At 44.7% G+C, this 13072-nt stretch overlaps 1 protein-coding gene across 2 annotated transcripts; it reads right to left on the bottom strand.

Annotated features, from left to right (window-relative positions):
• Positions 1-9497: 9497 nt before the first annotated feature.
• LOC119321340 (F-box/FBD/LRR-repeat protein At1g13570-like) lies at positions 9498-12403 on the bottom strand. 2 transcript variants are annotated; one of them, XM_037595062.1, is made up of 5 exons: positions 12243-12403; positions 11867-12161; positions 10854-11750; positions 10621-10770; positions 9498-9887 (listed from the first exon to the last, which is right to left on the bottom strand). In XM_037595062.1, the coding sequence occupies exons 2-5, from the start codon at positions 12155-12157 to the stop codon at positions 9573-9575; spliced, it is 1653 nt and encodes a 550-aa protein (XP_037450959.1). In that variant the 5' UTR covers positions 12158-12161; positions 12243-12403; the 3' UTR covers positions 9498-9572. The 2 variants fall into 2 exon arrangements, with proteins under 2 accessions (XP_037450959.1, XP_037450966.1); XM_037595069.1 differs by having other exon boundaries at positions 12248-12399.
• Positions 12404-13072: the final 669 nt, after the last annotated feature.

The raw sequence follows: 13072 nt of genomic DNA, 5'->3' as shown, positions 1-13072 counted from the left end.
CGCCAGCTCCGTCTCCGGCCAGATCCGGGCCGGCGCCGCCCGGATCCGGCGACCCCGACCCGCCGGCGCCCTTCTCCGGCCACCCCGCGTCCGTCTCCGGCCATGGCTCCGGTGAACTTCAGGCGAACCTCGGAGCCCGTGACGAACCCTAGATCTGTTTTCCCGAGGGTAATTTTCGCCTAAGTCCCTAAGTTTTTCATATAATCATGCCATGTTCATCGCATTGTATCTCTGCATCCGTAGCTCTGTTTCATGCGTGTAATATGTCAAATTGTTCGTCTCAACGAGTACTTCATTTCATTCCATTTCATCATGTTCATTTGAGCTCATCTTGATGCCCGAAATGCTGTTGGAAGAGTGCATGTTAATGTTAACCTGCTGAAACTGTTATAACTTGCTCATTTATCATTTTTGCCATGTTTGATGTGTGCATCCTATGAGGTTGATGTCTACATGTGTTTTGATCTATGCCATGCCATCTTTCCAGGGGTGTATGCCATGTATTTTTGTGATCAATGTGGTGACTAGCACAAGCATGCAAACTAGGCTTCGTGATATTGCCGGTTTTAGTCCCTGTTCTGCTGTTATTTTGATGCCATGTAAACTTGATGCTACAGAGAGATCCATGCATATTTTGAGATACTTCAGTAAGGGTGTTTTGAACATATGGTTATTGTCTATCCGTTCATGCCCTTGGTTGCAATTATGGAGTAGCCTAGCATGTCATTTTGGTGCTCTACTTTTGCTTCAAAATATTTCCTGGCAGATTGTTTACTTGTTCAATTTGACCAAGCTTGTTATAGTTGATCCTTGCATGCTATGGACTTGTTCTTGCCTTGGTTTGTTTCACAAACATGTCTTCTTGATGATGCTATGCTTATCTTGTCATGCAATGACTTGTGGTGAGTGAATCGAGCTTGTTAAGTAGTGTACTTGTTGTTGCTGTTTTGCTAGGCTGAATCTGTTATTTCGTGATGCTATATAAACATGTTGCTACTAGTCATTCTATGCATAATCTGGAGATGATCTATAAACATGTTTTGATCTACATGTCATGCTCTATCCATTCATGCCCCTGGTTGCCTTTATAGGTTGCTGTAGATTGTTCATATCTTGCTCCAAAGTTGCTTGAAAATGTTGCTATCAGCCTATTAACATTAAGTTCAGTTGCTTCCGTGCTTATTGTTAGTGATCCATGCACCCTATGAACTTGCTCTTGCCATGCTTAGCTTCATAAACATGTCTTCTTACTGTTGGTTGCCTTGCCATGACATGTATTGCTCTGTGGTGAGTGGTTCAAGCTCACGAACATGCCTACTTATTGTTGTTCCTGCCATGTTTAAATCTGTAATATAACTTGCTATGTTTACATGGGTGCCATCATATCTTCTGATCCTTTTTGACTCGTGGTCAGTAAGGGACTTTTGATCTATGCAATTAGTAGGTTCATGCCATGCCCTTGTTTGCCATGATAAGTTCCTATAACATGTTGTTTGATAGCTCTAAACATTGCAACCTGATGTTATTTCTGCTAAAGTCTGAAACTGTTATTATTTGCAATCTTCCCATGTCTTTTTGAGCATGATCTAGTGATTTATGGAGATAGCTCAGTGTTCATGTTTTGTCATGCTTTACATGTACTTCATGCCCATGCCTTTTGTTATTATGTTGGGGTGCTGTAGCATGTTGTTTTGGTGCTTGCAAGATGACCGCTACCCTGGATCTCACTACTATCATTGCTATGCTAGTTGCTTCGTTCTTTCGCTATGCTGCGTTACCTATCTTTTGCTCATCAAGCCTCCCAAATTGCCATGAACCTCTAACCTTTGACACCCTTCCTAGCGAACCGTTGTTTGGCTATGTTACCGCTTTTGCTCAGCCCCCTCTTATAGCGTTGCTAGCTGCAGGTGAAGTTGAAGATTGCTCCATGGTGGACAGGGTTTATGTTGGGATATCACAATATCTCTTATATTATTAATGCATCTATATACTTGGTAATGGGTGGAAGGCTCGGCCTTATGCCTGGTGTTTTGTTCCACTCTTGCCGCCCTAGTTTCTGTCATACCGGTATTATGTTCCCGGATTTTGCGTTCCTTATGAGGTCGGGTGATTTATGGGACCCCCCTGACAGTTCGCTTTGAATAAAACTTGTCCAGCAAGGCCCAACCTTGGTTTTACCATTTGCCTCACCACCACCTACTTTTTCCCTTGGGAGTCGCTCTCTCGAGGGTCATCTTTATTTTAGCCCCCCCGGGCCAATGCTTGTCTAAGTGTTGGTCCAAACCGAGCGATGTCCGGCGCCCCCTGGGCAACCAGGGTCTATGCCAACCCGTCGTCTTGCTCATCCGGTGTGCCCTGAGAACGAGATATGTGCAGCTCCTATCGGGATTGTCGGCGCATCGGGCGGCTTTGCTGGTCTTGTTTTACCATTGTCGAAATGTCTTGTAAACTGGGATTCCGAGACTGATCGGGTCTTCCTGGGAGAAGGTCCATTCCTTCGTTGATCGCGAGAGCTTGTCATGGGCTAAGTTGGGACACCCCTGCAGGGTATAAACTTTCGAGAGCCGTGCCCGCGGTTATGTGGCAGATGGGAATTTGTTAATGTCCGGTTGTAGATAACTTGACGCTTGATCCGAATTAAAACGCATCAACCGTGTGTGTAGCCGTGATGGTCTCTTTTCGGCGGAGTCCGGGAAGTGAACACGGTTTCTGGGTTATGTCTGACGTAAGTAGTAGTTCAGGATCACCTCTTGATCATTGCTAGCTTTACGACTGTTCCTTTGTTTCTCTTCTCGCTCTCATTTGCGTATGTTAGCCACCATATCATGCTTAGTCGCTGCTGCAACCTCACCACTTTACCCCTTCCTTACCCATTAAGCTTTGCTAGTCTTGATACCCATGGTAATGGGATTGCTGAGTCCTCGTGGCTCACAGATTACTACAACAACAGTTGCAGGTACAGGTTATGCGATGATCCTGACGCGAGAGCGATGTTTGCTTGTTTGGAGTATTTCTTCTGCTTCTTCTTCGGCCAGGGGATAGGTTCCAGGTCGGCAGCCTGGGCTAGCAGGGTGGATATTGTTTGAGTTTCCGTTTATGATTCAACCATAGTCGGATGTTGTTCTTGTATGTTGTATTGTTGTATTCATATGACATTGTATGTATTGGATGTATCCCCATCTATTATGTAATGTTGATGTAATGATATCCACCTTGCAAAAGCGTTCCAATATGCGGGTCTATCCTTGGTGGGACCTTCGAGTTCCTTTTGGATAGGGTCGTATATTGGGCGTGACAAGAATGCTCTCACTCATATGGTTAGTGGAGTTACTCAGGTGGCTCTCAACCTCACATAGGATGTGTGGCATGCTCTCGGGTGTGGGGCTAGTGGTGGTCACACTCATCCCCTCATAGGAAATGCACTCGATGTCATATATGGTGGAGTCACTCATCTCACTCATATGGTGGTGGCTCTCCTCACATGGCAATTGGGGCATCTCGTCATATGTGGGTGTCGGAGAGATGTAGGTGCAAATGTCTCGATGCTAAACTCCTATAGCCTCCTTGGTTGAAAGGGTAGTCCCATGCTCAACCTCCTCATCCATAACGCCTCCAAAGATGAATGCCGTAGGAAGTGGCAAACCATCACTCTCCTCCAAGACCAAAGAGAATGTCTCATACGCGGTCTCATAGCTTGACTCGGAGTATGAGTCCCATTGGGGTGTCGTCTTCATGTTGTTGAAGAGGTTCGTGCTCGCCGCCGTGGTCAAAGGGGATGACCCTTGCTCGATCGTCTTGTCGTCATCTTGTTGTAGGAGGCCCATATGATGTGGCACCTCGTAGCTCGTCTCCATGACCAAAGGGAATTTCCCATGCTCGGTCGTCTTCGTTGAGGAGCTTCCGAAGATGGAAGGGTCTCCCTCGCTTGTAGGTGGTCTCCTTGGACTTGATGATGTCGATGTAGGCGGACTCATGGGAAGTAGGCGAAGATGTCGTACGTCCAAAGGCGAAGATGCCTTGATAACACTTGGCGAAGAAGCTGAAGTGGTTGTGGTTGTCGTAGCCTCCTCTTGGTGGTGCTTGTCCCATGGTCTTCTCTTGTGCTCATGAAGTTTGGCCGTAGCTTGACGTAGAGCTTGTTGGGACTTGTAGGTTTGCGCTTGTTGAGCATCTTTATAATCATGGTGTCATTGTCGTGCTTGGGCTCGTAGTAGATGTCGTTCGTCGTCGCGCACATGTTGCATGGAGGTGACTTGCCCTTCATGATGATTTGGATCATGAATGTGATGATGGTTGCCATGTAGAAGTGGACGTGGACAAAATGCGCTTGCATCGCTTGGGTGCTCCGAAGATGATCGACTTGGTCGCCGCCGCCTTGAAGATGACGAAGGGGAAGTAGACTTGTAGTTGGAAAACATTTGTCGGATTTCCTCCATGTATTTGTCCATCTTTTTGTTGTGGTAGTCGAACGTGTCGTCGAAGTAGTCCCTTTTCCTTGCTTCAGAGTGTCGTAAGTCGGTGGTGATGTTCTCGATGCCTTGCATTGCTCGTTGTAGTCCGAAGTGGTTAGTATTGGTGTTGGAGTTGTTCACGCCATAAATGTCGTCGAAGACCGGAGATGAAATGCTTTGCCTATCCATCACAAGACTCAAGCAAATGTGAGTGGGAGAAAGAGAAGACTAGACCAAATGTACCTTGTCGAATGCTGAAAATGGATCAATGATCACTCGATAGTGTAGCAAGGAAATAGCACAATTGGTACCGGATCTTATCAATTCTCACACCTACACAATTAAGGCTTATGGAGTAGCTTGGTGAGGATAGTGGCACAAAAATTTGATGCAAAATGTTAGCAAGAGTCAATAATGTTGAAAGAGATTCACAAATTCGCAAGTGAAACAAGTAGACCAATAGCAATATGTGGCACAAGAAAACACACACACGGATAGATAAATGGGGTCATGCAACCAAGGAATGAGCACAAAATGTGGAATCCACGGAAAATGCTCGTGTTGCACAATTAAAGAGAGACGCTAGCACGATTGCTGAATACGCAGATACAACATTTGTGAACTACCAATAAGATGCCAAATGTATCAACTTTCTTCCCAAGTATGCTATGTATATATGATTCCCGGTGTTCCTCTCAAGATGATCCAAGGTGACCGGATATGATAATCTTATATGTAATGTGGTATGATGCTATGGCTATTGCTTACAAGCTCTTTGTTTCTCTTTGCTTAAAAGCTTATTATTTCTCTCTTTTTTTGTTATGGCCACTATGCGAAATGCATAAACCAAGATAGCAATTGTGTATATGCAGGAACAATCTTATGACACAAGAGATGATATGATGATACCAAGATGATATGGTAATTATGCAATGAAGGGCGGATCGATGATCACTAAAGTGCACAAGTAACGTTGCCGGCAATACTCAAAGGCTAGTCTCAATAGGCAAGGTATGCAAAATGGGCTAGGGGTTAACAATGTAATGGCAAGGTGAAAATATACGATGATGTTGTCAAGGTTACCGTCCCTTGCTTACGGTTGATGGTGTCCAAATGGTGAAGTGGTCAAGTGTCGATGACGACCTCATGGAGATGATGAGTGGTGGTGTCCTCAACGTCGAACCATTCCTTATTAGCCGAAACACCTTAGGAAACGAAAAAACCGCGAACTCAAAATGTCAAATGGTGGTAGCGGAATGCGGTGGTGGTAGCGGAATGCGGTGGTGGTTGCGGAAGTATTGGTGGAAACCCAGTCAAAATGGGTTAAGGTAGCGGAAAGGTATGATGGGCTATACACGGTGTCGGAGTTGAAGGCACGGTCCGTAAGTAGCCGAAACACCTTATGAGACACAAACCACAACTCAAACAACCTCAAATGCAATGGGGAACAAAATGGGTTAGGTTGCAGAAGTTGGTGGTGGTATTGCAGACGATATGGTGGAAGCCCTAGGCAAAGATGCCAAAGTTTCAAAAATATGGAGTCAAATGATGTTGGAAGTATTTTTGTGGGATGGAGGATGTCAATAGCTTCAAAACGAGCTAAAGAACGCCAAAATCCGAGTCCGAATGAATTAGTTATGGTCAAAACAGTGAAACATGGGAGGTTGAAACTCCAGGGGTCAGACATCCGGGGTCGGGGGAGGAAATCCGGGCTATGTGTACATAACCGCGTCAGTTTTTTGCTCTAGGAGCCGGATGTCCAGGTCTACGGGCCGGATGTCCGGGCTCCAAATCCGAGGATGAACTCGATGAACGCGATTTTGGGGGCAGAAATTGATGATTCCATGGGCAAAATTGGAGAGATTTCATGGATGGAAAGTGGAGAAAATTGGGGAGAATGTAGATCTATTCAAGACACAACAAATCCATGGATCAAATTCAACAAAACATCATCAAACCAATAAATCACAAAAAAATTAAGGGCTACTTTTGGTGGGGATTTTCAAAATTAGGACGAAACAAAGCAAAATTAGGCTAGAAACGAAGGGGGAGAGTCCAAAATCATGATCAGCATGGCTCATGATACCAAGATGATGTAGGGTGGAACCCTAGGGGTCGATCTTTCACGATTTGGAGGGGATCCCACAAAGAACACGAAGAACACACGAGAGGGGAAACGAGAGGAAACACTCAAATCAACGAGAAATGATCACACATGTGCTAGATCCACATATAAATAGAGGCCACAAAGATCCGAGGACAACAAGGGAGGATACACGGTCGCTAGTTCTTCCCAATCCATGAGGAGATGGGGTCTTGAATCCATGAGGGGATCTTCCCTGGACGGGGGGTCTTGAATCCACTTGGGGGATCTTCTCCTAGGAGGCATCAGTCTCCAATGGAGTAGGGGTACAAGTGATGAGCAATGCTCTAATCTCCAAAATGAGCTAAGACAATGCTAACCCTAGCTACGTGGGGATGAGGCTCTATATATAGTGCTAGTGTAAGTTGGGGCGACTTGGAAGGATACATGGGTCGGAGGCCCGTTACACTGTGCGTCGACAGGGGCCGAATGTCCACGGCAGGGGCCAGAAGTCCGGCGGCTCGTGTCGGGCCGGATGTCCGGGGCCTGTGCCGGATGTGCCGGCTGGCAGGGGCAGCCTTCGGTAGCATTCTGTGATGGAGGCCGGATTTCTGGGCTGAGGGCCGGATGTCTGGCCGCTCGCGTCGGGCCGGATGTCTGGGGCCTAGGTCGGATGTACGGGCCCTGTAGCTCGTCGGCTGGGCTGCTGTTGTAGTCACCTTCAGCGAACGGATGTCCGGGTCCTGGGAGCTGTCTTCGGTCCTCGTCGTCGTTCCTCTTCATCCATGTACTTGGGGACTTTCTGTGATTCCGAGCATCTCTGAGAGGGTCTTCTTGGTACCTAAGCACATGTAGTGTCTTTGCATGAGGTAGCAACCATGTCTCACACGAACGGAAGGGAAACATTTAGGAGCGGGTTCACCTTGTGTCCAAAGGCATATGCTTGAGGTCTCGTCGTATGTCCACTTGGGTCTTGGGGAGTAGTCGTAGTGTACATGGGGATGATCGTAGGATGCTCCGCATCACTATCGATGGAGATCAAGCACGAGGTCGCCACCCTTGCCTCTGCCTGGCAGAGCCGCCGTGCTAGGCGGATCGAGGCCGGCATGCCAGCCGGTTCCCACGAGGTCTCGGACGATGACCCCACAATAGAGACGAGGTCCGACGACGACACCGTGCCGGAGCCCACGCCGGTGCATGTCGGCTCGACCATGGAGCAGACGCACTACGCGGCGCCATGGCGGATGAGGAGAAGCCTGCGCCGGCTCCTATGTCCCTGCTACTCGAGTAGCATCGGCTGGTGGAGGACCAAATCTATGGCGAGCGTGCAAGCGAGGAGGTCGTGCCATGGCCGCGGCGAACCCAAACTTTGTTCGGAGTAGCAGGCGCTCTACAAGTCCACGCATGCTCAATGCGCCGCTCGCAACGTAGTGTCGGCAGCCGGAGGCGGAAGCGGCCGCACAAGCGCTGCCGATCGAGGACGAGAACACCGCGAGTTGCCCGTCCTACGCGCCGCCGCCCAAATTTCGAGGGGTGGGGGCATGTGGCAGATGGACAGTGACGGACCGTCCACATCCATCAACAACCTCACGTCCACCAGCACCGGCGACAGACAGGTCGTGGACTCCTCCAAGGATGAGTAGGGCATGGTGGTGGCAGGGCATTATGTCCCAAGTGTGTCGGTCTGCCTCCCATGTTCTACTCTTCCTCGCCGGAGACCACACCTCCACTTAACGAATTTGGAACCCTGGCGCCGTCAGTGGAGACGGCGGACGGAGGGCGTGGTCGCCGATGTGGAGTACGAATGAAGTGGACGACAAGCGCCGTCGTAGGATAGGTTTAGGGTCCAACCATTTTTTAATAAAAAAAATGTTCAAAATGTAATGAATTCCGTCCAGTTTATATGAAAATCCATCGTGTTTGCATGATTCCGTCCGGTTAGTTGGAACTCGGTTCAAAATGTATGCGGGCAGCGTTGGATGTCCGCGAACGGATGCGGAAAAAAAATTGCAGGTAAGCGTTAGAGAAATGTAATGATGCAGAAGATGTGTGACTTCAGCTACTAAACCTTTGGTTTAATTTGCAAAAGGTCGAGCTAGTGCCAATGTGAGCGTGGCTACTATAGGCGCTTCTTCCCCGCCGTCTTCCATGATGAACTAGTGATTGGGGCACCATCCTGTGATGCTGCTTAAGAAGAAAATATGCGCACGTTTTCATTTAATCCTCGCCTCCGTCTAGAAAAACATCTCAAAAAAATCCTCATTTTCATCTAAAGAAGTTAAAAAAGAAGAAAGAATTACCATCGCAGCCTACCAGCGAGTGCCACTTTGCATAACCCTTCATTTAAAAAATATCAGAGGTCCTCACCTCCATCTAAAAAGGAAAAAATACATATAAAAAATAATCTCCAGCTTCATCTAAAAAAATTCCAAAAGAGTTCTCACCACGGCCAACCAACTTGTGCCACATGGCATAGCTGGTTGGCCGCCCTTTAATGGCAGCAATTTTAGATTGAAACTGACGAAAGCTCTGCAAATAAGCTCAGTTCTATTCCAGCCCCCTCAGCTATGGTTTGCTCTTTCCAACATCCAACCTAGAGAGGCCATCACCATGTGGCGAGAGCCGGTGGCTACATTTGGGACAGAATAACGGGTTGCTCGTGCTTGAGGCTCTCTGCTCATTAAGCTCGTACTCTGTCTTACAACCATGATTAAATACGACACAAAATGTTAGGAGTGTTATTGTTGTTTTAGAATCAGAATTATATTTTGTACTCCCTCCGTTCCTAAATATTTGTCTTTCTAGAGATTTCAACAAATGACTACTTACGGATGTATATAGACATATTTTAGAGTGTAGATTCATTAATATTGCTCCGTATGTAGTCACTTGTTGATATCTCTAGAAAGACAAATATTTAGGAACGGAGGGAGTATGTATGTTCACTCTAACGTAACAACACATTGGGTTATTGACTAGTACGAGATCAAATAGAAGAATGATACCAGTCTCAGAAAATGGCAATAAACAGACAAATTTCATACAACATTGAACTTCGTCTTGGGTGAAAGTTTTATACCGATTAAACTTTTGGCGATATGACGGATCTCAGAGAGACGTTTTTCTTCAGCTTCACTAGCAGGTGAATCATCTAAAACATGCTGCCTTCTTGGGTCTATAGTTAGATTCTCAAGTGAAGGGGCATTTTGCACAACGTGAACTATAAGTTCAACTTTGCTCTTTTCGCCTCTAAATTCAAAAACTCTAAAGATCGTTAGATACTTGTACTTGTCTTGCCCATATGGGAAGATCCTTAAAGGCCCCGGAACAACATCCATGCATGATGATCTAAACTGCAATAGTCAAAACAATAAATTAGACATTACGGTTAGGGAACTCGTAATAGTAAAAAAAAATCAAATATTGCTTTGAAAGTACAGAGATAACATAATATAGTTTGAATAGTTGAATATACAAACTAATTACATGCATTTCACTAATTTCAGTTAAATGAATTAAACCTAGTTATGATGATGTTGGTGATCACATAATTAGTAAAATATAGCAACAAGAAAGGGGGGGAAATCCTTCAACCTGAGAATATTTTGAATTGTAGATACTACTCTAAGATGTGTTGTTTGAAGACAAGGCTTTAACCAACAATTAACCTATTAATATGTATATAAACAGCAGACATAAACCAAATCCTATATAACTGATCCCCACTAACATATTTATCTCAACACGCAACGATGTCACCTCAACATGTAGCCATGCATGGAAAAGCTCACCTCAACATGCAAAAAGGCTCAAAGGTTTTAACTATATTACAATTATACAATAATCGTATATATTTTCAGTTTTAACTCTTATATTATTAACCCAAATATTCATGTTTAATTGTTTATACAATCAAATCTCATTAACAGCAACGTGTGGGGTATCATCTAGTATTAATTAAGGTATTTGTTCATGAAAACTCTATGGGTTTAGATTTCCTCACAGAGTGAGTTCAGTCAGAAAATACATTAGTGGATATACTTTAGAAATTTGCAAAAACACATCAAATTACTGAAGAGCAATTACCTCCAAATCAAACTCCTGAAGGAATGGAGCAGCCTCTAGAAAATATGCAATAGAGAGAATGTCGTTGGCATGTTCAGAGAAGATATTCAACAACAGTTGTAAATATCTCAAATGAGAAAAGCTAGAAGTATTGTCCAATCGCCAGGGGAACTGGAAGGTAAGAAGAAACAGAAAATCAATAGGAGAATGTGGGCAACAAATTATCACAATTATGTAGTATTGCTAGAGCGAACCTTCGGTAGTGCACAAGTGTGACACAGAGTCAGGCGTTGCACTAGTGGATACGCATCAGCAAATGAACAAATAGCTTGCTCTAGTGTTAGTGTATAAGAATGAATAACAATATTGTGCAGTTCTGAAGATTCGCCAAGGTGAATAGGCACCAGCCTCCCTTGGAATATAAAGGTTTGGAGCTTGGGGGCGTTGAGTTCTATCGTAGTTACCCTGCAGTCACTCAGACGAAGGTATAGCAGGCAGGACAATGGCCTGTCCACTTTGAGTTCATCGTTTAGATGAACCATAAACAGATCCAACCACTCTATATTAGGGCAATTGGACACCATACATTGCATATCACTTGCAGACACACGTGTGGAGTATAGACCAAGCCTCCTCAGATTTGGAAAACCGACAAACTGAGAAGGCACTTTGAGCAATACATGGGCAAGCTGAATATGCTGCAGGCAACTTCCAGCGTCCAACAATTGCACTGGAAAAACATACCGTTTATAATGGAACACGTCGAGAGGGGTTAGCGACACATGAAGAATTAGATTCTTTGTCCGTGATGAAACCGCATAACGAACCCAATCATCAAGCTGATCAAATAGTTGGGCAAGCACATCAACAGTCAATCTGAGCTCAAACCGTTCAATTGTCTTGCCCTGGTGCTGGTACAATATTGTGTTCACAATATTGACGAATTGCTGGACATAATGCACCCTGTCCACACATTCGGGCGTCTGGATATGCCGCTGCTCCCTGGTCTTGTATTTACCACCGCACATAGTCAAAATATCGAAGGTTAGTTTAGGATAATGTTTCCAGGTATGCCTCCATGTACTAGACAGAATACTAGTCTTTGCAGCCTCTTTCAGATCCAGTTTTGACAGGATAGTGCACAACAATTCCTGTAGCAGCAGCAACAACAGGTTAGAACAAGTTGACAAATCACGTGTTAGAAACAGAACGGAAAATAAAGTTAAATCTTTTAGACAATAAGAGTATTTGATGATAACAAACACACCTCTGGAAGGATTCCAAACGGATCTTTTGATGCTATCTGTCTGCTGCGGATTAACTTTCGGGGGGAGCCGCCTGATGGATCTGAAAATACTTCGGGGCGGGTTGGTTGGGGATGAGAATCGTTGTCGTCCATGTGCTGCCAAATAATCGGCTTCAGAATATCGTTGCGGGATAATTTACAATGGCAAATCAAGCTTGGCTTGCAGCCGCTATTGATCAGAACGGTCCCTATTCCTTCTCCGCGCCCATCATCAAAGATCCGTTCGGGACGGCGCGTCAGATTGTTCCCCATCGATCTGAAAAGTGCAAACGCAGGATTTACAACATCACGATGTTATTCTGAAATTTCGATTGTTCTGCTGAAAATTTAAGCTCACCTTACACTTTGTCGACGGGATGAGAATTCTTCTTGCGACTCAGGAGAGCGGAGGTTGAGATCCAGATCCAGAATCAGGCTTTTCACCAAGAAGAGACGATAGGCGGATAGGCTCTCTTATGAGACCTCCTCCTCAGCGCCTACTGCGACAAGTTTTTTATTTTTTTTAGGGATACCTTCTGCGACGGAAAATCCTAACGGACGCTCGTTGCGTCAAGTTGCCGCTGCTTCGCACAGAGGCGAGCGAGCTAGCGATCGAGATGGGCCGGCCCAATTAGGAGATTTCGCACGTGCTACAGCCTCCGGTTTTGGGAAGGTCCTAAACGGTTTTGGGAACCTTCTAGAAGCTTCTTGAACCGGTTTTTTCACTAGTTTTTTCTGTTTGTTTTTCTTTTTTCTTTTTCCTGTTTCTTTTTTTCTTTTTCTTTATTTGTTTTTCTGTTTGTTTATTTCATTTTTCAATTCCTTTTTCTTCTTTTTTAATTTTCTTTTTGTTCTTCAGAATTTCAAATTCTTTTCTAAAATTCTAAAAATGTTTTATAAGTTCAAAAAATGTTCTTCTTATCAATATTTGTTAATAAATAAATAAAATGTTCTTCATTTTCGAAAAAATGTTCGCATATTATAAAAAAAGTGTTTGCTTTTTAAAAACAAATCCATAAGTTCAAAAAATGTTAAACTTTTCAAATTGTGTTTAGGAGTTTCAAAAACTGTTCCCATTTTCAAAATTTGTTTGCCAATTTCCAAAAAATGTTCATGCTTTCAATTTTTTGGGGAGTTTCAAAAATGTCCCCATTTTCAAAAAAAAATTTGCCAATTTCCAAAAAATGT

The sequence above is a fragment of the Triticum dicoccoides genome, chromosome 1B (genome assembly GCF_002162155.2).
Source record: "Triticum dicoccoides isolate Atlit2015 ecotype Zavitan chromosome 1B, WEW_v2.0, whole genome shotgun sequence".
NCBI lineage: Eukaryota > Viridiplantae > Streptophyta > Magnoliopsida > Poales > Poaceae > Triticum > Triticum dicoccoides.
The sequence above is the reverse complement of the archived record's forward strand: the minus strand, read 5'-3'. Positions and strand labels throughout refer to the sequence as shown.

Bases quoted from the DNA above. Each gene is read 5' to 3' on its own strand.
- LOC119321340 (XM_037595062.1), bottom strand. From the start codon at position 12,157: ATGGGGAACAATCTGACGCGCCGTCCCGAACGGATCTTTGATGATGGG. The intron at 11,751-11,866 runs GTGTGTTTGTTA...CTGCTGCTACAG, and splicing joins CGTTTGGAATCCTTCCAGAG to GAATTGTTGTGCACTATCCT. The intron at 10,771-10,853 runs GTTCGCTCTAGC...CTTACCTTCCAG, and splicing joins ACACTTGTGCACTACCGAAG to TTCCCCTGGCGATTGGACAA.